The following is a 25,268-nucleotide window of genomic DNA, read 5'->3' on the forward strand; positions in this document are numbered from 1 at the left end:
ATCAGCTGGAATACACATTTAACCCAAAATCAGTATAATTGGACCATTTTAGCTAAAGTACTCAACCGTCTCTTTTTCTCACAGAGTAAACACAATTTGACTGAAACAGACGAGACTAGATAAGAGTGCAATTAGACTGATTTAGTTTTTTTAATGAACCTGTTAGAATTGGCGTTATGTTCGTTTCGAAAATATATTTATGTCGTAAAACAAAAGAGCATCTGAATTTTTTTATACGTTTAATTTAATGTAAAAAAACAGGTTTTAATAAATCTTTATAACAATGATTTGAGTTTAATAAAACCATTTTTTCAATCAACATTTATTTATAAGTAGGTAAATACAAAACAAAGGGTCACAAACGACGTTCAGGTGTTTTTAGTTGATAGTCCGTAAGATAATGGATCTCCAATCTTGATATGTATGTGATATTACAGCTATGTGGAATAGGGTGGATAATATAATGAAGCTAAATAAAATCGTTTAGTTATTTTCCTTTCCTCTTCGTACCGGGCGTTGCGCTCGATGCTCGCATTTCGCTCTAAAATGTATAATTGAATAACAGAATCATTCATTAATATTTGCCTAGTTTCAGTCGTTAATTATCTAGTAAAATATACTTGAATCTAGGTTTTAGTAGTTTTGGCCTGATGTTTTAAACTTGCGACCCTCATCGCACGTTTTAAATCCCTATTGTGCATTTAACACTAGCTGCTATACTGAAGGAAAAAATCGTGAGGAAACCTTATCGTGTCTAAAATCGTGCCTTAGGGCTTGTACACAAAACTGCGATGCGAATTCGCAACGCAGAAAATTACGACACGAATTGCTGCAATGCGATTTCGTGCGGCAAGGCGTCTCCCAGGGTGACCATTCTTTCGACGACCGTTAACCGTACTAAACGTATTTTGAATTGAAAACTAGGTCGTGACATGGATCGTAATAAGAAATGTGCACTTTTATTATTGCTTAGGATATACAGGAAAAAGAAACAAAGAAGATTTTGGGTTCATCTATTTATTACTATTATGAATCTCGATGGAAACTATTTTCTTCTAAAATATAAAGCTTTGAAAACCGACGAAACATTTTTTTTGGAGTATTTTAGGATGAGCATATCTTCATTCGAAGAGCTTTTAAGTTTATTATCACCATATCTTCAGAAACAATCGTACAAGGGGAGAATTCCACACGCTGTCCCTGAGCGAACTAAAATGGCGTCAACAAGTGTGACGCAACATCGCAGGAATGCGCGATGCGAATCAATTCGCAAGTTCTTGCGATGCGTAGAGGGAGCTTGCAGATTTTTGCGATGCACGTCGCATCGCAGTTTTGTGTACCAGCCCCTTAGACCCAAAACGACGACGGCGTATCACAGACACAGAATGCTCATCACCTACTTGCCTATTTGACAAATGATCCCGATACAGATATCTAACGCTACCTTGACAGGTTTTTAACAATATAATTTCTAATATATAATAAAATGTAAAACATTTGTCCAGAAAATATGAAGCATTTTTTTAAAATAGTGAATAGTTTTGTACCGCGACTGTTGATCGAGGCAGTGTGGATGAACTCGCGTTGCGTAGAATGGAGCGAGAGCCGCTTGTGGAACCAGTGTCTGGACTTTGTTCCTTACTGTAAAGCAATCATTACATGAAAGGACAAGTACTTTGGTTCTATTTAACATAATTAATAAAATATATTCATTATTGATTACTATGTAAGTCAAAATAGTCCGAAATATTAAGTATAGATACACGAGGCACAAATACAGCTTGTCTATATATCTCCAACTCTTAATAAACAAAATACTTTTGTTTAAATCAAAGACAATATGTTAGATGCTGAATTCACAAATGTCTCGATTTAGTGATGAGCCAATTACTTGACAACGATCACTTTACAACAGGCTTGACTTAACGTCATGCAAATTTGTATGGAAATGGTCACGTGACAAAGCGTGAACTAATGTCATTCTCATACCAATTCCTTGTGCGGTAGTGGGTCACGCCGTCGTATAATGAATACGTCTCAAGTGCTTACATCAGAAACACATGCCAGGGGTTGAGGTCAGTTTTGTTGATCTCAGATTAAGAGTAATGGATATCCTGTTGCTTTTCGTCAACGATCATAATGCAGTTATGACTGTTATCGATTGCAATGTAAATAATAACGGTATCAAAACTTTTTACTAGATATTCTATTACCTGTTTCCACGCGACGGTTGTTTTCTACTGAACATATCGGAAAGTCTTCCGCGCAAGTTCTGCTTGCTTCCCGTGGCACTCATATCGGAATCGGAACCTTGCTGTTTAAAATAAAGTATAGTAAAATACATATACATGATGAGCATAATATGGTATATTTTTTAAAAAAGCTCGTTTAGCAATTATGTAAGTGCATTAATATATTACTGTTTAACAAAAACAAATACATGAAAATTATGTAATCTCATTCGTCGTAATCGCTCACACATTACATAATTGTCGTTTATTTAATAAATATATTTTTTTAATCCAAATTACCTGTGACACATTCCCTATCGGTCTAAATTCCACCTCCTCCACATGATCGTCGATAGAACGAGATTTAGTGAGCTTCTTCAATTTGCCAAATATACTCTTTTTCTTCTTCTTTTCTGATGGAAGAACCTCACTCTGGGCTGAGCCACCCGATAGACGACTACAGAATAGATTTTTAAAATAAATGTTTAGTAACCTTTTGTATAACATCCTCTTGCTTCACCATCTAGACCTGGCGCTATAGTAATACATGTATATCTTTTTTACTACCCTGGAGATCCTGGGTTTAATCACAGTGTAAAAACCTAGATTCGTGCAGAAATATTTCATAGTGTAAAAATATAAAATACTACAACTACTATTCAATTAATAGTGTAAACGGCATAAAGGTCTAACAAATAAATAAAAAAGTTCCCGAGGTAGGTTATGTTACCTGTCCAAACTGGTATCGCGTTGCATAGTGAACAGTCTATCATCGCCGTCCAACGATTGCATCGAAGATACGCTGCTATCGTCCACCGATTTCCAAATAGAAGACTGGAAATGGACCATTAAGAATGTCATGTTTTAATTGAGGAAAATGATTTAATTTTCCCTCTATTAAATCATTTTCATAGCAAAAAGCTATTAAGATATACAGGTTTCATGGCAAATAACAAAAAAAAAGTTTAAGAAAAACACTTTTGGTACGGATTAAAGCTATGTATTATTATTAAAACTTATAATTATTTACATAATTCTTAATTTTAAATTTTTTTCCGACGTTTCGCGTGCTTTTCAGCGTTCGTGGTCACGGTGTAATTATAAGTTTTAATAATAATACACAGCTTTAATCCGTTCAAAAAGTGTTTTTCTTAATGTGTAAAAGGTATTTTAACAAAAGACAAAAAAAAAGTTTATTATGCATAATAAAAAAGGATGTATCGTTGAAAGAGAAAGTGCATTAGTAGCATTGGGATTTGCCGAGTTCTTCCATAGACATACACAAAGACTTAATAAATGTATCGGTATATGAGCCTTAGAAACGTAATGTGGTAATACCTGTTCTTTAGTCGTTTGTTCTAATGAAATAGACCGTTTCTTCAGTGAGGGTACGCGCGAGGGAGTTCTCGATGCCGTAACCGTCATTGTCTCACGCGGCTCCGTAGACATAGCACTGATTGGACCGAATAAAAAAAATGTTAATATTTAACAAAACACTGTGACATGGTTATTACACGTATAATTATTATTACAATTTATTATTGGGACAGATAACATAAATTTAACTATAGTAACATTGTGTGCGTTTTAATCGTGAAAAACTCTAAACGGAACGTATTGCCCATAGGACAGATATTATTAACCAAAAAACAAAATAATAGCGTTAGCTTTATGATGAATTAAGCATAGCCAACATGTATGCTCAGATATTATAGGTTTGTCTCTGCATACCAAAGCCCTATTTACCGAATATTATAATGGAATCTATAGTGCCAGTAATAAACAACAAATCAGGTAATTTTACATTTTCTCGCAACAATACTGTACTTGACACTCTCTATACACTCAATAAACGAATCGTACTGTTTTCTTTTTCTGTAAAATTTTAGGCTTTAAAACTCCTAAAACTCTGTGACTAAGTTTTAGGCCGATGAAGCAAACTTTAAACTAGGGCTAGGTTTATAATTATTCACAAACATGAAATCACCCACTGTGAACTCATTTGTCTACAGTTTTTTACGTTAATACTCACAGATCACTGCTTAATTTTGTTTTTTCGTTTTAATGAATAAGGAGAATATTTTTTCTGAATCTTGTATATTAAGTATCGACTTGTCCATTAAGAGTCTTTTGTATGGATTTTGACACTACCACATTGTTAAAAGCAAAATAAAAATAGCAAATACCGCCTTGAAGTGGTTTGTCTTCTCTGTCGTTCTGCGATGCGTGAGGCTCGTAACTCGTCAGCCAGCATGCGCAGACGCACGCCTGTCGCTCCATTGGTTACAGCCGCTGATTGCTCAGGAGTTGCAGAACGGGATCTTGACTTTGATGACTGGGGAAATTCATTACAGATGTTATATACAATTAATATTTGTAACTAGTTCAATATTCAGATACTAAATTTCTATATTCTATAGACCAGTTAAATATTCACTAAACACAAATATTAACACCACTATACACACCCTGTTTCTTCTAGGTGGCGTTGGTGTCGCTAGACTCTTCTCTGGCCTGATAGGTGTTTCAGTTTTGAACATTTCCGGACTCTGTTTGATCAGCTCATCTATTGCTTCCAAAAGTTGTGTCACTACACGGTCATCTTCCTGCAAATTAAATTGTTAAAAGAGTGAGTTCATAACTTCAAAATGTTCTAATTGTATTATCAGTTCTCAACTCAACGGAAACTCGAACTAGCAATAAATTCTTCGTCATTTTTACTTTCCAAAATATTACATGTTAGGTCACGATTTCTTTAACAGAATAACACAATCTAATCAAGGTATATCACATTTGTAAACCACTCTGGTTTGTATTGTAACAATAGCAATCGTGTCAGGAGCGCGATGCATATAAAAATAATTCTCTTTATTTAAATATTTCAACACGCGCCTAGATAAAAATATATTTAATAATAGTGTTATGAAATCTGATAACCAATATAATTCTTAGATCCAATAGTTTTATATACCTGTTGTGCACGTTTAAGTGACCCCACAAGCAGTTTATTTTGGTCCCGATCTCTGTCATGTCTCTCTTTATCTCTTCGCAATTTTTCATTGGCCGTACGCAGTTTTGCGTGCGCATCCCGAAGATCTAATAAGTCGCACTGCAATTCTGCTACCTAGATAAAAATGCTTACATTTTATTTTTCCTTAATTGCTTTTAAAGTAACGGTGCTCATTTACTTATGCTCGTTTGAGGCAGACATTTCGGAATAATTTTCAATAATTATATTTTATAGGCGTTTTGCTGGGGTTTCCGAATGTAGAATAGTATGGCATTACGTGTGTACTTTACCACTAAGGTAAAGCCTTAGAACAGCTTTCTATTAACTCAAAAAAAGTAACCTTTTTCTTAGCTTCTTCAGTCTCTTCTTCGGTGGTTCGTTTGATCTGATCGATTCTCCTCTTCATATCTAGTCTCTCTTTCTCTCTCTCCCGCTCGAGCTGAAATTTAAGTTTCCAATTTCATCACTATTTGGCGTTTATGATGCATTATAATTGGTGTTTAAGATCTTTCTTTCCTTTACATTAAGAAGGCGTAAAATGCATTCGATATAAGTCTTTCTCACAAACAATAATTTCCGTACAATTGACTGACTCACATCGAAATTATGATATTATTATTATACATAGGACCCCTAATATCTCATCAGACCTGTGGCCTAGAAGCTAAGCATTGGAGTGTCAAACCTCCCTTTTCTTATTAGGGAGTTTATTTACTAAAACACTAAAAAAAAAAACTAGGACCGCTGGGCCCGGGCTATGAAGTTATAATAGCTCGCAGTTTTTTTAGATGTGTCATTATCGTAAATAGTAAATAGAAAATATTATAGAGACATATCGGTAAAAAAAGGTCCAGTACATTTCTTCTACTAAAGCTAAATGTAACTGCAATCTTACCTCAAACAGCGTCTGTCGCAAGTCCCGGGCAAGTGTAGAAGTCTCCTGCAGTAGCCTCTGTTGTTCATCTCTCTCCTTGTGCCAGGCCAGCTCCATACGAGTCGCCATTCCTGCCACCCGGGCACGCCCGGATGATAGTAGTCTATCTTCTTCGTACTAGGAAATTATGGTTTATTACGACTTACTCTTGCGGGCACAATGTATGCGATACTTGAATTTGATTAATTATTTAAATTTCAGTAAAAATATAGTTTTTCGAAAAGTAAGTGAAAAAGAGTAGTTTGATTACAGAGGATATTTTTGGTCTTTTGCTTTTACGGTAAAAATAAACGAAAACAAGGATCCTATGATCATTTCACATTTGTTAGTTAGTATTTAGTTTCTAAAAGACTAACCAACAGTTTTCTTGCCGCACCAGTCTTGTTAAATAGTGTTGGTAATGTAACTAAGGCCTTCATAGAAACAATTAGGGTAAAACCCAGTTTGAACAGTGGAAGAAAATATATTATAGAATAATAAAATTTTCGGTGTCATTCTTGTTTAAGATAGCATACCATTACCCTAAATCATACCTCGTTAAGACGTGATTGCATCTCAGCTAAACGCACTTCCGCGGAAGATCGTTCACTGATCAATTCGGTATTCAGCTTTGAAGAGAGCAGTCTGGCTTCACATAGCTCGTCTTCCAAACACGCCACTTGTTGTTCCAATGTCGCCACTTTGTTGCGGAATTCCTCCTAAAATATTGTTTTTATATGTTGATTCAATTAATAGAACTCAATAGAGACAAGGTTTTGTCGAATTCTATACTTAAACCAGTGTTGGGTACTTTGACCCCCGTCATTTAATTTTACAGACGTACGTAGAATTTATTAAGTCATGAATTTATCAATCATTACATAGATACACTATCTTGCGGTAGCTAATTTAATTTTTATTCTGGTATTCCGTGGGATATGTCTGCTAAATTTTCTTTATCCGCAAGAAGCTATGCTACGCGAATATTATTATCCGCCATATAGGCATATGCCTTGGTATCGTAAAAGGGATAAGGGGTATCAGGAATATTCTTTATAATGAACTACGTTATTTTTGCAGCTGTTTTTTCTTTTATGAGTCAGGTGGCAATCGAGTAGGTGATTTTGAATAAAATGCTAACTGCAGCCCATGGCGTTGCGTGTTGTGTGTTGCCAAACTTTGAGGAAATGGTACGTTCTTTTACTGATGTCCCCTAAGCGGTTCGGATATACCTTACTGGCAGCTGGTACAAAATGGCTGTTTACATAAAATTACCAAAACACTAAGCATTTACTTCTTGTATTCACGCAACTAAGATGACGAATCAATTTAAAAAAGGATCTAAATAAATGGGCGATAATAAGGTTACTTACATCATCTGTGCTGGATATAGAGTTGCGTGGTGTTTTTGATTTATTCCCATTCTTCATATCTGACATCGCTTTCTGAGCAGAATCTAGCATTTGTTTGTAATTATCTCTTTCCCGTTTGAATCTTGATACCTTTAAATATAATATATGAAATAAATTGAATTATTGATGAAACTCGAGTGGCTTTTTGCAAGTAGGATTAGCTATCTAACATATCATCTATTTTTGGGTCTGTAAAGTATACTAACCTGATTATGTAGAGATTTGAGTTCCTCACGCATCGTGTTCATTTGTTCTTCATACCTCATCTTAGTTTCCGAAATTTCATTCTTTCTTGCCTTCTCCATCTGTTCAAGTCTGCTATTGAGTGTAGCCATTTCTCTTTCTAATTCTGCATTATCAGCTGTCAGCGTTCTTTGCACTTTGCTTACTTTCTCGTAGTCTTCTAATTTTCGTTTTGCCTCATCCAGCTTTGAATAATTATTAATGAATTTTAAAATACCTTTATCAAATTAAAAGAGCGTCTGAGCTCAGATTTGAATATATTTTATATGTATATAATGTATGTATATACAATGAGTCTTTCAAGGTTCAACCTCAGTTGCACATGCGCTTTGACTATTCAGTGTATTCAAACCTGAACTCTAATTTCTGGCAGTAGTAGTACGGTCCATGGGCATTATTTTAAAGACTATTTTACTCACCTCTTTCTTAACGAGGTCATGATGATGTACTACTGCTTCATGGTTTTGAACTGAATCTCGTAGCTCACGTTGTAACTTTTCTAATTTCGTATTGAGTCGTGCTTTCTCAACTTCCCAGCCGCCTCCACATAAACGCTCTTGGAGAGATGATATTTCTCTCTAAAAAATCGTATTAGAATCAGTATAGCTATATTTAAGCGAAAACCAATTTAAAATAACGATATTTTTTTCAGAAAGTATTTGAGAAAGTCAAGTTTAAAAGAAAGAGAATTCAAAAAAATTAACGTATATATTATATTAGAAATAAAAAGATAATGAAGTCAAATGCTTACTTGTAGTTCAGCTTTTTCATTACTCCAAGTCGATGTTTGTGTGGCGCAGCTTTCTTTTAACGACTTGAGCTCAGCAAGCGTTTCATTTAACTCTTTTTGAATATGTAATAGGTCTCTGAAATTTTATTTTATAAAATTTTAAGTCTGTCTACAGCGTTGTTTCTCAAGCGGGGGAAGTTTTTTAAAAGGGGGTCGCAGTGTATTGAAACATTATAGATACAAACTACATTTTATACTAGAGTTTATAAAAGGAATGAATTATTAGTGTAGTGTTATAAAACTAGATGTGAAGATCTAATAAATAACTTCAAAAATAAACTTATAGCTTACTTACTATTACTATTACTTAAAAATAGCGCGCTATGTACATGTTATTATAATTTTACAGTGACGGGGTCGCAAGACTGTTTTACTTAACTTTTGGCTTTTACATGGGTCGTACATAAAAATTGTAGAGACACGATGGTCTACAGAATTCTAAGAATACTTTTCCTTAGAAATATTTTTAACATTCACCAAGTAACACAAAATAATTGTAATGCAATTTATTCATGCATATGTATGCCTACTAAGCCCTTGTGTACTGTGGACTAGTTAGATCAGTGTTGTCAAAAAAAATTGTTCATTATTATTATTATTATAGAATATGGACGTAAAAGATTATATATATATATTATATATCCAAAATACTAACTATTTTTAAGTTGGATTTATGTATTAGTTGGTACCTACCCTTGAGCTTGTTCCTTCTCAACGGTCAATCTAGCTTTTGTTACTACGTGTTCTTCTTCTAACAGTTCATATTTAACGGTCAATTCTTCGTATTCTGCCTTTTCTACCGCTAGATTATGTGCCAATTCTGAGAAAATATATATGCATAAATAAAAGATTCTTTACAAAACAATGTAAATAATCTAATGTCTAATTTAAATAATAATAAAACAAATGAAAAAATTGCGATAGTTCAAGCTCTTAAGCCACTAAATTATGTGCATACTCACTTTTGACAGCGTCCTCGTGTTCTTGTTTAAGGTCTGCAATTCTCTTTGCACCTGCACCTGAAGACTGCTCTACCAGTTTTAATTTTCCTTTAAGTGTTGCCAGTTCCGCTTCCTTGTTCTTCGTATCTTTGTCGTGAGATAATCTCATTCTTTCAACTTTCTTCCTTTCAGCCTGGTACAAGATTAACAATTTTTAGAAAAAAATGAAAAAATAATTTTAGTTGATTTAAATTTTATTTTTATAAAATGTTTGAGTTTAAAGAGAAATTAACATAGAAATCAAATTCTTTGAGCAAAAAGTCTTGTATGTAGTCCAAAAAGTCAGTATACAAATGTGCTTTTGTGCGCACCGTGGATAGAATTTGTTAAATACCTGTAAGTCAGTGTCAATTTCGGACGCCTTACTTTCCCAATATTTCGAGTCCTTTTGTTCTAATTTCAATTTATCTTCAAGATCTTTTTTATCATTCTCCGTTTTACTAATTGTAGATTTAACCTGAGCAATTTCAGTTTTCAATGCACTCAACTCTTTCTCAACTTTCGATAAATCTTCTTTGGTTGTTTTTAATTCTTCTTCCTTTTCTTTCAATTGACTAGCGGCTTTCTCATACTTATCTTGCATTTGGGCCAGTTCAACAGATGAAACTGCTTCGTCGTATTTCTGATTAGATGTGTCACGTAAGGCGTCTTCCTGTAAATCAAGAAATAAATATTTTCTAAGGATTCTAAAGGTAAGTTTATTTTTGTTTTACTAGCGCACTGAGCTGTGTATAAAATATGTTTGTGATGTTTGAACCGATTTTGAATTCGTAGTTTTGCTTTGATATGCGCAATACACAGACGGATAGTATTCATATTTTAATTTTAAAACATAAGTCTATGAACCAGGCATTCGATAGTACCTTGACACAGATAATTAAATGCTAGTAACATGCACAAGCGTCTATAAAAGGAATATTTTTTCCCAACTACTATGCTTTTAAATACAGGATAGAATATGGATCAGTGATATTAATTCGAATATAATTTTACTAAAACTTCGTCATTTATGAAGGACTAGGAGGCTCCTAGGGATCTAAACTCTAGGGTCACACATAATACCAGTTGTTTAATGTGAAAATCTTTGGCGGCTATAGTAGATTCTAAATTTGTTATTTTATTTTCATAATCTGCTTTTGATTCCTTCATTTCGGTTTCTAAAGACATGAGCTTGCTTTCGGATTTCAAAAGTTTCGTTTGTATTTCATCTTTATGGCCTGTTAATTCAAATGACAATCGTCTTTTTGAATCTTTTAATTCTTCTATGAGATCCTTTTCTTCTGAGAGCTAGTCGTATAAAGAATTACGTTACATATTAAGTTTACAATATATGATAAATAAAAACGTAAGCTTTTTTTAGTATTTTTATTGATTTTTTTAATACGAGAATACAAAACCGTTTACTACTACATCGTTTACAACAACATACCAGTTATATTCCAATCTCAAAGGTACCGGCTGAATTCTATTCTATTAGGTTCTTAATAACAACGTCATCGGCTGTTACGTCAATCAGTTTTGACAACCAAATATGAGAGTCCCTTCGATGTCGTTATAACGGATTTTGACTGATTTTTTTTAAATGATGAAAGTGCAACATTTGGTATACTAACCTCTTTTTCTAATTTACTAACACGATCCTTACGAGTAGCCAAGAGCTTTTCGGTTCTTTTGCATTTATCTTCACAATCTTTAAGTTTCTTCTCCAATTCAGTTAGCTTTTTGGTTTTGTCACCGACCTATATTAACGTAAAAGTAACATTAAATAAAACAATTATTTTTTTATATTGTATAAATGAATCCTGTGTTTTGAGTCACGAGTCGAATGAAACAGGACTTGAAGCGTAAAAGTAAAAAATACTTATCCTGTTACTTGTGTATTATGTTTTCAGATTAAATGTATTTATCAAATGTAAATAATAATTGATACCTCTTTTAACAACTTATTCTTATCTTGTTCCGCTTTAGACAAACTTTCAGCATGTTTTTTAAATTTATCTATTTCTTTATCCTTAACGTCTAATTCTTTCTTTAACTCTTCTATTTTCTTCATACAGTCGGAAACTGCAGTTTGTTGCGAGTTATTCTTTTCTGAAATATCAAGTATTTAGTACATTAGTATATTACTATAAAGGTTAGTTAATTATTGGTGTTTAGAGTTTAATTACTTGTTCTGGTTGTCTTCACTTATAGTTTTTTAATATTTTTTTCTTGGAATTGAACCCCGATGAAACACTTACGATCTACTCTAATTATTCTTTAAAAAAAGTTATTTTTAATTGATACGTACTCATTTCAGCAGTCAATTTCGTGATCTGTGTATCCAAGTTTTTCTTTTCGTCCTTCAAAGATTTACATTCAGCGAATGTGGTTTTATACTCAGACTCGAGGCTTTTAACTTTTTCTGCAAACGTATTCTTCTCAGTTTCAATTTTATCATTGAAATCTTTTAATTTGCTTATTTCGGTTTGCAAACGATTCTTTTCATTCGTAAACTCTGCTTCTTTTTTTGATAATTTTTCTTTTAGCTCTTCTATATTTTTTGGTGTATTTTTATTATCTAGTGATCCCGATAATCCAGCATTTTTCATAATTACGTATAGTTCACCTGAAAACGTTTCAAGCTTAAATAAATACTCAAAGAAAATATATAAATAGAATAAAGAGATATATGTTAAATTATGCGTGGATAACTAAAATGTTTGCTTGTTGAATTGCTTTTTAAGAACGGTAACTAATGTCTAGCTTTGTTGCTTATTTCGGTTTCTAGATCGTATTTATAATAGATAATATCATGCTAAAAAGTCCAAATAAATATATATATATATAAATATCTATCACTGCGTAAATAGGAAATCAATTGAAAAGTTGGAAAATACATTACCTATTTCACTTTCCAAGTCATCAACCATTCTCTTCAATTGTAGTTTCGTTGTTAAATCAGTTACTTTTTTCGGTGTTCTTGGTTTGAAAGTCTTAATTGAATCTTCCATTAATTCCTTAAGTGTCGTTTGGAGTTTGACTTTTTCTTTATCAAGCTATGAATATTATAAATACATTAATTTTATAATATTACTTTCAGGACTGAAGTAATATTACTCTAGTAGTAATAGTACTCTAGTATTTTTATAATATTATTTGTTAGTATATTTTTACTAACCTTATTGTAACTTAATTTTAATTTGTCTAATTCCACTTGTTTCAATTTAAGATTGTCAGTTTCCTTTTTAGAGACTTCACTGCTAAATCGTACTTTCTTTTCTGATTTTTCATCCTTTGACGTTTCTAGTTCTTTTATTTTTGCTACAGCTTCCTTCAGTTCCGTTTCAAGTTGTGTGACTTTAGTTGTTGTTACTTCTAGCGATTTATCTGTTTTTAATGACTTTGCTCCTTTAAGCAACTGTAAATATTTTGTAATCGTCTTTACAGAGTTAATCTCACAACATATAACTCTAAATTACAGGTGCAGTGAATCTTTCTAGACAATTAAACAATAAGTACAATGTTTAATGCATAACGAAGCGATATATATCTTAGGATTACCTGCAGCCTTTTATTCTCCGTTTGCAGTTTCTCATTATCGGCCTCGAGATTCTGCGTTTTGGTTCTTAATACGCTTGCCTCTTGCTCGATAACTTGCAGTTGTCGTTTAAGATCGACATTTTGTTGTTCTCCATCGAGTGACCTACAAGTGATAGTATTAGCAGTTGCAAAAAAGGTTATTTGATTATCCTCTTTAAAGTGTTGGCCTAGTGGATTCCCGGCTGTGCAAAATTACTGTGCACCAATGGATTTTCTTTATACGTGCGCTTAATATTCGTTTGAACGGTGAAGGAATCATCGTGAGTAAATCGGCTTGTCTTAGACCCAAAAAGTCGACGGCGTTTGTCATTCATAGGAGAGGCGGATCACCTACTTGTCTATTAGACTGACAAATTTACGATTATAATTATAATGAAACAGATACAGAAATCTTAGTTTCAGACCTAAAACGATTACCGTGCCACTAGTTTATTTTATTATAAAGCGCTTTGTGTTTTTACGAGTTGAAATAGTTTAATTTTTTATTTTTGCGAAAAAATAAAGATATATACTATAAAATGTATGTTCACTTACTGAACCGTTCATAATATTTCAGCCGAGCCGACCGAAAATTGATAGTTTGTATATTTTAACAAACTTTATTTACGGTATGGTATTTTCACTTACTTGCTCTTATTCAATGATGCCTTAGGTTTTTTCTGAGCAAGACTCAACTCTGCATGTAATCTTTCGCAGTCCCTTTCCTTTTCGATAAGTTTCTTTCTAAGTTCAGCGATTTCATCTTCTAGTACCTATAGATTTTAAATAAATATTATTAGCACATTACGTCCGCGCAGATCGACCGACTGGCGTGACTTAACCACACGATCAGAATTTGAGTAAAAATATGTATTTTTAAATGCAACATTTTATGTATTATTAACTTACTTTAACTTTTTCTTCCGCTAAATTGCCTTTATTCGTTGTACGACGTAATGCAGCGCCGGTGTTGGCATTTGTCTTCGTCGCCGCATTTGAGATTTTTTCCGTTAGCTCTTTAACTTGTTTTTTCAATGATTCCTTGTTTAATTCCAAATCTTCTACTTTTTTGCGTAATACTGCGGCTTCCTTCATAAATAAATTGTTTAGAATGTAAAATGAATGAATGAATTATATTTTATTTAATGTAAAACGTAAACTTTATTAACGATAGTTTACCTGTTCATTAAGTTCAAGCAAGAGACGTAACTCTGCTGGATCTTCTTCATCAGATATACCTTCATCTTTTTCGTTGGGGGCTTCAATTGCAAGTCTGTTTGTTGGGGCTGTCGGTGATAATTTACGACCTAATAATAAAATATATTATTGTTCCTCATTCCTTCATAACCATATAAAAATCAATCCAAATTTAACACAGTCAAAGCCGAAATGTTTTAGTATAACGAAATAACACATACACATACAGTCAAGAGCGAAGATATTATTTTTTCTAATTTTCAAATTTAAAGCTTTCTGGAGAAAATGGCTACCACAGAAGATTTATTGAAGTATCCTTTTATGTAAAAAAGCATGTTAGTAACAGCAATCACAAAATTATTTTTTTACCAAATCATTTGGTAAATGGCAAGATACAGGGTGGTTTATGTGATATTTATATGAACTTTCGTAGGTATTATGTATGTTAAAGATTTGATGCAGGGTTTAATTTGGGATTTTGGAATACACAAAACGAGTTTTGAATAACATAATGCGTTGGACATACTTCTGGCTTTGGTAGCCATTTTCTTCAATTGTAGTAGCAATGATTCATTGTCGTCCTCAACTCTTGACGCTGTTTTACGTAAGTTATTTGCCTGAAAATCGGTTAGTTTCATCAGTAATATTACTATGAAAACTATTATATTGACAATGTTATTTATGGGAACACTAAATAAATTAAAATGCTTCATGTACCTAGAATTGGGAACCTCGCTGCCAATGGATTAAACAATGCAAGAGAAAAGGGCACATGACCAGATGAAGATGACTTTTCGGCTGATAGAGGAGGACTATCTGATTTTTCCCTATTATCGAATACTTCTGTTTGCGTTTCTTTATTAAAACATTCTGAATCACGATCTAATTTTAGATTTGATATGGTTTCAACGAACTTATCATTAATTAGTTTAGTCTGAACGCCTGCACTATTAAGCTTTGGTTTTTCAGTTTGCGTTATTACATTTGCTCCGATAGCTTCAGTCTGCAAACCTTTATTTTTAGTAAACTTTTTTTCTGTTTGAGATGACGTTTCCAATGTATTATTATCGCTTTGTATACACGAATCAAGACATATCTTAGCAGTATCAGTTTCAACATCATGTACCATTAAGATTTCTGTTTGACAGCCTTCTGAATAACTCAGAACTGCATCTTGAGGACATTGGATAGTTTGATTTACACCAATTGATAGTAATTTACTTAAATCTAAGTTACCTAATTTATTTTCTAGTTCATGAAAATCAAGTAAGTTTTGTTTATCATTGGCAGTTCGGTTAATAGAATGATGTGATGATGCCTTCGGTTGAGCGGTCATGCTGCCTTTGAAGCGGTGATTAAAACCCTGATGAAAATTCATAGCACTTCGATTTATTGGTTATAGTTGTTAGCGTAAATCCAATAGCGTATACGGCATATAGTTTAAATGTGTGCAATATTATGTTAACAGACTGTTGTTGACTCAGATATTGGCTTATTGCCAGCTGGCTGAGGTTTTTTGTTTATTTTATACACATATTAACATTATTGGTCCTAGCCACTATAATACTCGAGTAATAGTGGTATCATTAATTTGATTTGTGAACACTAATCAATATTTAGAGTTGTTGGAAACAATAATTTGATTGATTACCTCTTCTTCTGCGTTGCGTAGTTGCTCTCTTAAATCTGCCTCTCTTTCGAGTGAGTCTTGTAGATCGCGTAATAATTGAGCGGGGTCCTCTTGACTGCCTCCTCGGGTTAAAGATGACCGAGACACTTTTTGCTACAAATTCAATCACACATAAAAACTACATCATAGTACAAGTCTAAGCGCTGGCATCTGGGCACGCCCAAAAGGAACCCTCCATGGGAAAAGTGAAACCCCACTTCACCTTCGGCAGGTTAAATAGTATAACTAGTATTAATATGGAATTTGCTAATATATAATATATATTATATATGTCAATCCCTGCTTTGAAATCCTTGTAAAAAAATATTTTGATTCAATATAGAAAGCGGCCGTAAATTAGAATTCGCCAAATTCTGTCATCTCGATAGACTCACATCTCTGAGTTTTCGAGAAGTTTGTGTCTATATTAACAGAAGTTTTAAGTCAGTAATTTTTTTCTAAATAAATTATTTAGATATATAATTATTACCCGAATAAGCGAACTATCTGAAGAATTAATCTCAAAGGCACTTCATAGAGACAATTGAAGAGATTTGTCGTTTCTACTATTTCTGTATGTAATTTTAGAAAGCACAATTCGGTGATGCCAAACCCATCGTGTAGACAATATACAACCTACGTATTTTAATAAGACACTTACTCCGTCACTAATAGGTTGCTTTTTTAGATTGGCTGGTGGAGCGCCCGAGGCAGCGACGAGTTTGGTGTTCGCTTCAGCTAATTCCCGCTGAAGCCTTAAGGCTACCTCGTTGGATCGCGACACTTCCTGTTCCAGCTCTTTGATACGGTTTTCACGTTGTAATCCATCTTTACCGCCGACGATCTGTTAATATATTAAAGCTTAAAATATTCGTATGAATAAATATTACTTTTTTTATTTTATTTACAGCTGCCTGTATAGTGTATACTATGAATAATGTAATCCCTAACGAATCTGCATAATTGTTTAATTACACGAGTATTATACATTATCGTCAATAAATCATAGTATAATACAAACTCAACTGTACCTTTCAACCTGAAACAATACTTTTGTACCAACTATAGTGCACGGCTACCAACAATTAACTCCTCCACGGGGTTAAAATAAACGAGGTTTCATAAATATAAAGAAATAAATAATATATAATAAAAGTAACAAATTCATGACATTTTAAACTTTTATTACCTCTAATAATTTTTTCTCCTGATCAACTTTCTCTTGTTCCAATTGTACATTTCTTCTTTCTGTTTTCTTTAATTTGAATGATAAAACTCTGCAGTTCTTGATCGTTTGCTCCAACTCACGTCTAAGTGAGGTATATTCGTCTGCTTGATCCTCCCTGTAAGAAGATAGTTTGTTATTCCTTATATCATAGAAAAGACAGATTACGGAGTCGTAGTAAAAAAAGTTATTCTGTCAACTTAAAAAAGTACACTTGCCCCAGTTATAATTAATTATACGAGCGTTTAAAAGACATGACATTATTTTGATTGAAAAACTTTTATAAAGGCGATTTCTAAAGAAAAGTATAAAAAATAATGGATGTTATTAAAGTTACCTAAAATTGTCTTGCATCTCTTCAATTTCTTCTTCAAGATCCCGGAGTTCTTTCTTCATATCTTCGTTTTCGTCCATAAGTTCCTCACATAATGTTTCTGCGGCAATCAATTTCGCCCTTAACTGTTCGATTTGCCGTGTCTGTGCCTCAGCTGATGGTCTTGACTGGAATAACGATTATTAAATTTTGGGATACATAGTATAGTTTTTAACAATGGAATATTCTAGCTGTATTGAAGGCAAATAATTATAATTTTAAAGTTGCCAAGGGATGTCTGGTGTATGGTGGTGCCACGTTGGCGTATAATAATCAAATTTTGAATCTCAATATATCTAAATCTATGTACATACAAATTGTTTTGTATTGAAATCTCTAGTTAGATCTCTTAAATAAGGATTAATTAGATGACCTACGGCCATTCTCATGTATCAATTCAATTTCAGTTTAAGACTTAACGACTTATTTTGCCATGAAACTTTACATAAAGTTTTATATATAAATGCAATCAAATTTACTTGATAAAAAGGCTATATAATAATTTTCGGAAAACCTACCTCAAGTTCCGCCTCAACTTCTTTAATCCTAAGCGACAAATGTATCTTCTCATCTTTCAAATCCTCGTTTTGAGTTGTTAGGTCATTAACCTTTTGTTGTAGCTTTAAAACTTCTGAAGATCGCCCAATAGAATATTTATTTACAGTGTCGATGTTTGCTAACCTTCTAAGTAGGATGTCACTTTTTTCTTTTTCAACTCGCTCACAACGTTTCTTAAGAAGATCTAACTCTTGTTTAAGGGTCTCAATTTGGTCCTATAAATAATTCAGTATATTTGAATATCTAAGATTTTGTGAATGGAATGAAATCTATGATATAGAAAGGTGAGTATATGCTGGGACTAGAGTAAATGGAGCGTAGCATTCCTTAATGTATAGCAAAGAAATCTCAAACAAGGTTCGACTGGCCGTGCATAGAGTGGGCGTGTGGCTGAGAAAGAAAGAGAGTGGAATAAATGCCATGAAAACGAGAGCGTTAAAAAGTATGTGTGATGTAACATTGTGTGACAGGCAGTGTGGGTTGAAAGGACGCAATGACAAGGATACGAAAGGGAATGTTTAGGTAGTGTGTAAAAGTATATAAATTGTATGGATTTTTGAATAGAAATGCGTGTATCGCATTTACGTAACAAGTATCTGTCGTAAGATACATACTATCGTTTTTATCAGTAACATTTATGACAGAGATTTCAAGATCAGGACCGTCAAAGCAATACTAAAATGGTTTTTTTTTTATATTTGAGTTACTAAGTCGCCGTACAAGGGTCCCCGAGTTGTTCGTGAGAACAATCGCCGTCGCTTTCGTCACCACGTGGCATATTTCGAATTTAGATTTAAAGCGCAGTGAGTTCTGCGTACGACTTTGCTGGATGCCGTCCAAAACCAAACTGACGGCGACCACCTCACGTCCCCACTTTCGAATCGTACACAGATCTCACTCAAACGCCATCTCTGAAAGAGACAGCAATTGACGCTTTTTTTAACAACTAATAACGACATCTAGGATCGCTTTAACGCAACCTCGCCGACATATATATTATATAAATTGATATAGAAGGGACTACTGAATAAAAATAAATCATAAAAATCACAAAGTGACAAAACTGTCACGAGAATTTTATACAATGTTCAATATTAGATTTAAGTATATTCAATACAAGTATTGACGTTATTAGAGGGTTTAATAAAGAAATTAGAGCTTTTAGAATGTTCTATAACAAAAAATAATCTTACCTGATATTCCTTAACATTAGCATCAATTAGTGTTGTTTCTGTGTCTGTTGTGGCTGTACCAGTGAGACTATGTTCGTCATCCGATATTTCTTCTTTCTCGCGAGTTGGTCCCCCACGTTTCGGCGGTTTTGAAAGTGCATTGCGACTACTTTTCACCTACACAAACATTATATTTTGGTTGCCATTGTAAATATTTATGATTGTAACCACCGAAAAGGTTATCAGAACTGTCATTATTATTAATAATTAAGGATTTTTGTCGCTGGTCCCAAACAAGAATCACTGCCTTAAATATTAGCCGCTATGAGTTACCAACAAAGCATAGAGATTGTAAGACCCACACGACGGAATATTATTATTAACATCAATAAAAGAAATATAAAATATAAGGTATTTTAAATTGTCAAAAGTATAAGTGGCATTTTTTATCTTACTTTAAAAACAAAACAATCTCTAAAAAATTAACATGTTTATAATTTTTTTATACGTGTGTCTTCACTGAAACATCATGGCACATAACGATCTACCCTAACTTAAGACTCATAAGTAATTTGAGTTTTACCTAATTAACTAATAAGGATATTTAACATAAGAAAGTGTCCAATAACCCTACTTGCAGTCTCTATTAAGGGGAAGACACTCTGTTCTTATGTTTTATTTTTTTACTTACCACTGTTTAGCACTTAAGACTACTAAGATGCACTAACAACAGATCCACCACATCATTATGAATGATTGTTAGAATCTTTAAAAAGGTCTCCTGAATTGTTACCTGCATCATAAAATTAACATCGTCTTTAACAGTTGCTTTTTCTTCTTTAGCCCTAGCACTCCTTTCTTCTTCTTTACTTCTAGAAGCACTTCTTCTTTCGCGTTCTTTTTCCGTATTTGATTCTTTTTCGAAACTGTTTTGTGCTTTCATTAACTGCATCTGCAGCGAAAACCTTAATAAGTTGTTTACACATGCATAGTTCGCTGCAATGAAATCCAACTTCCTATCAAACAATTCAGCTGTTTTGTTGTTTAAATTTAACAATTCAAAAAGTAACATTCGTGTTCAACCAAAAATTGATCCCAAGACTTTCCTTTTCGTGACGTGTTTACCAAATAAATTACTTCCATTCAATCAATAGTAATAAATCAATTAGTATTTAAATATATCATTTCCTTAATTAATTATTATGTCCGTTGCATTGCCAAACGCTAAAACGATTGCGACCTTTCAGATATTTTTAGAGTAAACGCGAGTAAACTATGGCAATGCGTCTGTGGATTTGACCTACTTATACACACTTTAAATATACCTGCTTTAAATATTATAGCGTAAAATTATCACGGAAACAGATAGAGAAATGGTTAAACGCTGTTTTATCAATAGGCAATAATTTTATCAATATCGTCTTCCTACAAAGTACATTCAACGTGTAGTAACTGCGTATACGAAATAAAACTCTTGGCACATTTCTGAATCTTTATATAGACGTACCTTTCTCACACGTTCTGCCAGTGAGTCATTCTTGTTGATTGTGATCTGAGTGGCTGGTGCCGCCGGAGCCGGTGAGGGTGACGGCGATGGTCGGCGTACAGTTACTGATTCTGTAATAAATATAACTGGAGTCTCGTGTTCTTATATTCTGGAATAGGCATTGTTAAAAATACATACATTGTTATATTATTTTATGCGTTAGACTGAAAAGCAGAGCTAATCTGTAAAACTGATACCAATTTCTACTGATTTGTTCAAATAATGGCTGGAATTTATACTATAAACGAGTTCCAATTATAACTTCACCGAAATCCACAGCGCTGATGTAGCAATGAAATAACGTACTACGAAAGCGTAATATTATAACTTTTAATGGTATATTTTATAGATCCCACAGAGATTCTTACTTATTTGGGCGTAGTAATAGATAATCTTCATTCATACATCTCTTGTAATACCGTATACAGTACTCAATCTTAAATATAATACGTTAGATACAAACAACAGTACGAAATGTTAAGGGACGCTATGTCTAGGATCACAGACTTTGTAACAGTTATTTTCTTTGGCAACAACTTGTTAAAAAGTATGTGAATATAGACTCGCATAAATGGGTACAGTAAGTAGCAAAAAGAATGGGAAGGATAGCGATTTGTTAATGCTCAAAATGAAGGGGTAATGAAGAACGTTTACCATATATTTGCGTAGCTGCAAATAGAAAATATTATTAAACAATAAATGTATGAATGTTTAGAGTAATAAGTTACATAGATATGAGACATAAGAGTTTTAAACCAAGGAAATAAAAATTTTAATTTAATCTTTGAACCACACACGTGGATATATGTCATTATCAAATGAAATGTAATACAAAAACAATGGCGTGTATCTTTATGGTACTATAATTGTTTGTTTTTATAGATATTAAAATTTAATTGAAATCAATTTGGCGCTCTAACTCTTTACTTTCTTTAAATTTCTTGGATGAAATCCATGGAACGTTTTAAAACCTAATTGTTTTAATACACAGACTATTTATTAAAGTTAAAAACAGTTTAAATAATATTCCAATCCAGAGATTCCAGAGTGAAACGTTTTTCATGCAACAACTGTAACATTCTTAAGTAGAAAAATGTACGTTCGAGTGTTAACTGTAAATATTTTTTTATTTGGTTTGGAAAAATATAGTTTCAAACGGCACATAAACATAGAGATACCAACTATCGATTGACATATAACCGTTATCTCAACTAAAGGAACATAATTTAGGGCTTAATTTCTACAATATATGCATTTTCATACCATTTCCTTGTCCTGTGTCCAACGAAGGTAGTGGTCCAGTTAACCTTCGCTTGGGCAGTTTAAGGTTAACAGTGACAGCTGTTGCAGTCTCTGCTTCGTTTGCTAAGTCAGGCGTGGATGTCCACAATGCGGGTTTGCTTGACCCTAAAAATATTCTGATGAAACGAAAGACGCAAAACACATCGTAGCGTTTGTTTGTGATTGGACTAACTGACGTCATAAGATGACGCATCAGGTTGCGTAACGCGATTTTGACTAGAGATGCTGCTGACCAATCACAATCGCACGGAACGCACAATCGTTTCCTCTTATGTTTAACATTCTCATCTCCCTAAATAGACTTGATAAACCTAAATCATCTTGTAGACAGTAAAGTTTATTTATCCGGATCATCTCAAGTACACAGTTTAACTTCGACAATGCAGCAATATTTCTAAAGATAATAAATAACAATACAGATGCATCGTAAATTATAGACTTAATATTATAAAAACATGTAATTTGAAATCTCTAATATCTGTACATAATGTCTGACTACCTCTTAATTATGAAAGTTGAGAAATTAATAATAATACATACCCACAGAAGTGTCCTTCTTAGCAGGTTCGTTGTAACTGAGGTTAACGCTTGAAGACCAGCCTCGGCCAGTTCTCTCTGTCTCTGTTCCATTATCTTCATCACGGCCTCTGTTAAAGTATTAGTAAATGAATCTAACAAATTCGCGCTTCAAGTAGATACGCTAAACTAAACGATTTTGTCTTCATTCACATCGAGACAATTAAACCGGCTCTGTATAAAAAATATGAATTTGTGGAATTCATAACATACAAATGTTTACGAATAAGAAATAACTAATGTGTGAGTGTTCTGTATGAACATCGTAATGGACTTGCAACATGTAATTTGGCAAGAAATTCAATAACGGAGCGGTTAATTTTCAAATGACTAAATCACTAGATATTGCATACTCTGTCATAAAATAAACTAAAACAAATTTTCCGGTTTTGCGTTCCAATTTTAAAATGCGTTCAATGTATTCGAATTTCGATTCGATCTCCTTGACAATAGGAGCTTTTAGCGAAAATAACCATCAACTGAGATAAGTAAATTTAGAACCATCTTTCTTATTATGCACCTAAAATGTTTATGTTGGAACATATACAGTATCAAGACTGCTGGCTATATTACAGACTACCCAGTCAATCCATCACTGGGATCAATGCAAACAATTCGCGGAAATTAAGCTGGAATTTGGAATCCTGCCATGATTATCTTTTATGGTCTTACAATTGACGTAATGTTCTAGCCTTTCCATCTTTAACGACTGATATCGCTTTAATTCTATTATTGCTTTGTATTCGCTAAAAGCTCCTATTCATATTTTAAAAACTAAGAATTACTATGGGAATTTTATAAAGTACTGCTTTATAATAGGATCTGACAGAGGGAGTTTTGTTTAAAGGTTACGATTTTTAGAAGGTATGTTATAGTTTAGCATTAGGTAACACGCTTTAGGTTTGAGATATCAACGTTTCACTAAAATACGTAACTTGCCACGTGCAAGTACAGATACGAAAATAAGATATTTAATGATAAAAAAGGGAAATTCTTATTGTACGAGCCAAAGCTGTACATTTTGCTCACTTATTGATACGTAACATTTTTACAATTGAATTCCATCAATAGATTTTGAAAAAAAAGTAATGTTACTAGTTGTTTTGTACAATCATTGTCTTGATTTAGCATTCATAAAAATAGTTGATTATTAAAAATCATTAATAAAATTTATATAATATATTATAAAAGTATAAAAATATAAATACCAATAATAGGAAAAAATTAGACAGATTTTCAATCAGACCATTTTGAAGTAAATAGCTTTCCAAAGGTCAAATCAATCAATTTTTTTTAAATAGAGTATCTCAGCTTGGATACATATGCTATCATATAGATAAAACATCTTACGTAGCCGAAAATATACATACAATTAATAAAATATTCAATTAAGTAATTTTATTACTGTATTATATATTTATAAGCAAGTATTTTACTAGCTAGCTACTTACCGTGACGCTGGCGAGTAAGAGAGACTGGGAGTGGAAGCAGTGAAATCATCATCCCTTTTCCGACCACCGTGTTCTTTGTAATCCCTAAAGCATCTTTTGCAGCGCGTCGGCCACCTTACTTGAGGATGGAATCCCAAAGGGCACAGAGCATCTCCCTTCGCCAAAGGATACAAATGATGCATTTTCACGATTTAACACGGTATTAAGTCACGGTCAACACGGTGTAGCTATTTCACTATACATTTTCCAAATGCACTAACAAATACACAATTTCACATAAATGCCACCTTTAACACATACGACATCCCCAGAGTTGTTAGAACTTACATAATCTAGTATGGAATGAAATTTACGGTTAGTGAAGCAGCGTGTTCCTACGTCTGCACCGCACAATAAAAATATCCCACTGCTACAACCGGGCGACCTAATTTCTTAACCTGTCTGAGGAGAGTCTTGATTACTGGCGTTTGTATTAACATTTATTTTTATACTGTACTTAAGTTTAACAGTTGTAGATTCCTGTTTTCTGGCTTTTGTGATTAATCGCGAGGGTAATGGATAAGCGGCGCAGGCGATGATATGGCCGTTGCTCCGGGGACTGGCGATCTAACGGGCATCGTGCCAGCGCGAAGCACTTATGCTCTTTTAAGATTTTACCGTGGCTTCACTCACATAAAATTAGGTATTCCCGGACCACACTATCATCCTTCCAAAGTTCATTGACAACATCAATGATTGATGTTTCAACTAGTGTTGAATCTTAGTCTCTATTAATACTACTACAGTATCAAAATCCTCTCACATTGAAATGAAAACCATATGTTTTGATAAAATGAATCATTGAAATGATGTGTGCATACATACATAGATCTAATATATCATGGTAACACTGAAAATGTTTAGAAAATGAAAAACGGCTTAATGTAGAAAGTTGCCAATACTTTTATTGTTTTTCGAAGTAATCTCCATTCCTCTCTACACATCGTCGCATTCGATGGAACCACTGAGAACCACGAACCACGGGCCCATTCTTCCTTA

The 25,268-nt window shown here is 33.4% G+C and overlaps 1 protein-coding gene across 4 annotated transcripts; it reads right to left on the reverse strand.

The window, feature by feature from the left end:
* Nucleotides 1-309: 309 nt before the first annotated feature.
* LOC123716409 (golgin subfamily A member 4) lies at nucleotides 310-24,816 on the reverse strand. 4 transcript variants are annotated; one of them, XM_045672139.1, is made up of 42 exons: nucleotides 24,231-24,816; nucleotides 22,744-22,850; nucleotides 22,165-22,308; nucleotides 21,556-21,570; nucleotides 20,863-20,972; nucleotides 20,149-20,307; nucleotides 19,377-19,532; nucleotides 18,144-18,398; nucleotides 17,590-17,753; nucleotides 17,217-17,370; nucleotides 16,689-16,871; nucleotides 16,010-16,141; nucleotides 14,885-14,975; nucleotides 14,341-14,468; nucleotides 14,071-14,250; nucleotides 13,810-13,934; nucleotides 13,144-13,285; nucleotides 12,761-13,000; nucleotides 12,485-12,638; nucleotides 11,891-12,208; nucleotides 11,531-11,691; nucleotides 11,214-11,339; nucleotides 10,663-10,887; nucleotides 9,935-10,252; nucleotides 9,562-9,733; nucleotides 9,293-9,419; nucleotides 8,561-8,675; nucleotides 8,229-8,387; nucleotides 7,773-7,994; nucleotides 7,528-7,656; nucleotides 6,709-6,873; nucleotides 6,137-6,292; nucleotides 5,582-5,680; nucleotides 5,203-5,355; nucleotides 4,700-4,837; nucleotides 4,418-4,566; nucleotides 3,570-3,684; nucleotides 2,962-3,065; nucleotides 2,532-2,688; nucleotides 2,214-2,314; nucleotides 1,548-1,641; nucleotides 310-541 (listed from the first exon to the last, which is right to left on the reverse strand). In XM_045672139.1, exons 1-42 carry the CDS (start codon nucleotides 24,410-24,412, stop codon nucleotides 488-490), a joined length of 6,378 nt encoding a protein of 2,125 aa, XP_045528095.1. In that variant the 5' UTR covers nucleotides 24,413-24,816; the 3' UTR covers nucleotides 310-487. The 4 variants fall into 4 exon arrangements, with proteins under 4 accessions (XP_045528095.1, XP_045528096.1, XP_045528097.1 ...); XM_045672140.1 differs by lacking the exon at nucleotides 21,556-21,570; XM_045672141.1 differs by lacking the exon at nucleotides 10,663-10,887.
* Between the last annotated feature and the right edge of the window lie 452 nt (nucleotides 24,817-25,268).

Source organism: Pieris brassicae, chromosome 11 (assembly GCF_905147105.1).
Source record: "Pieris brassicae chromosome 11, ilPieBrab1.1, whole genome shotgun sequence".
NCBI classification, from domain to species: domain Eukaryota; kingdom Metazoa; phylum Arthropoda; class Insecta; order Lepidoptera; family Pieridae; genus Pieris; species Pieris brassicae.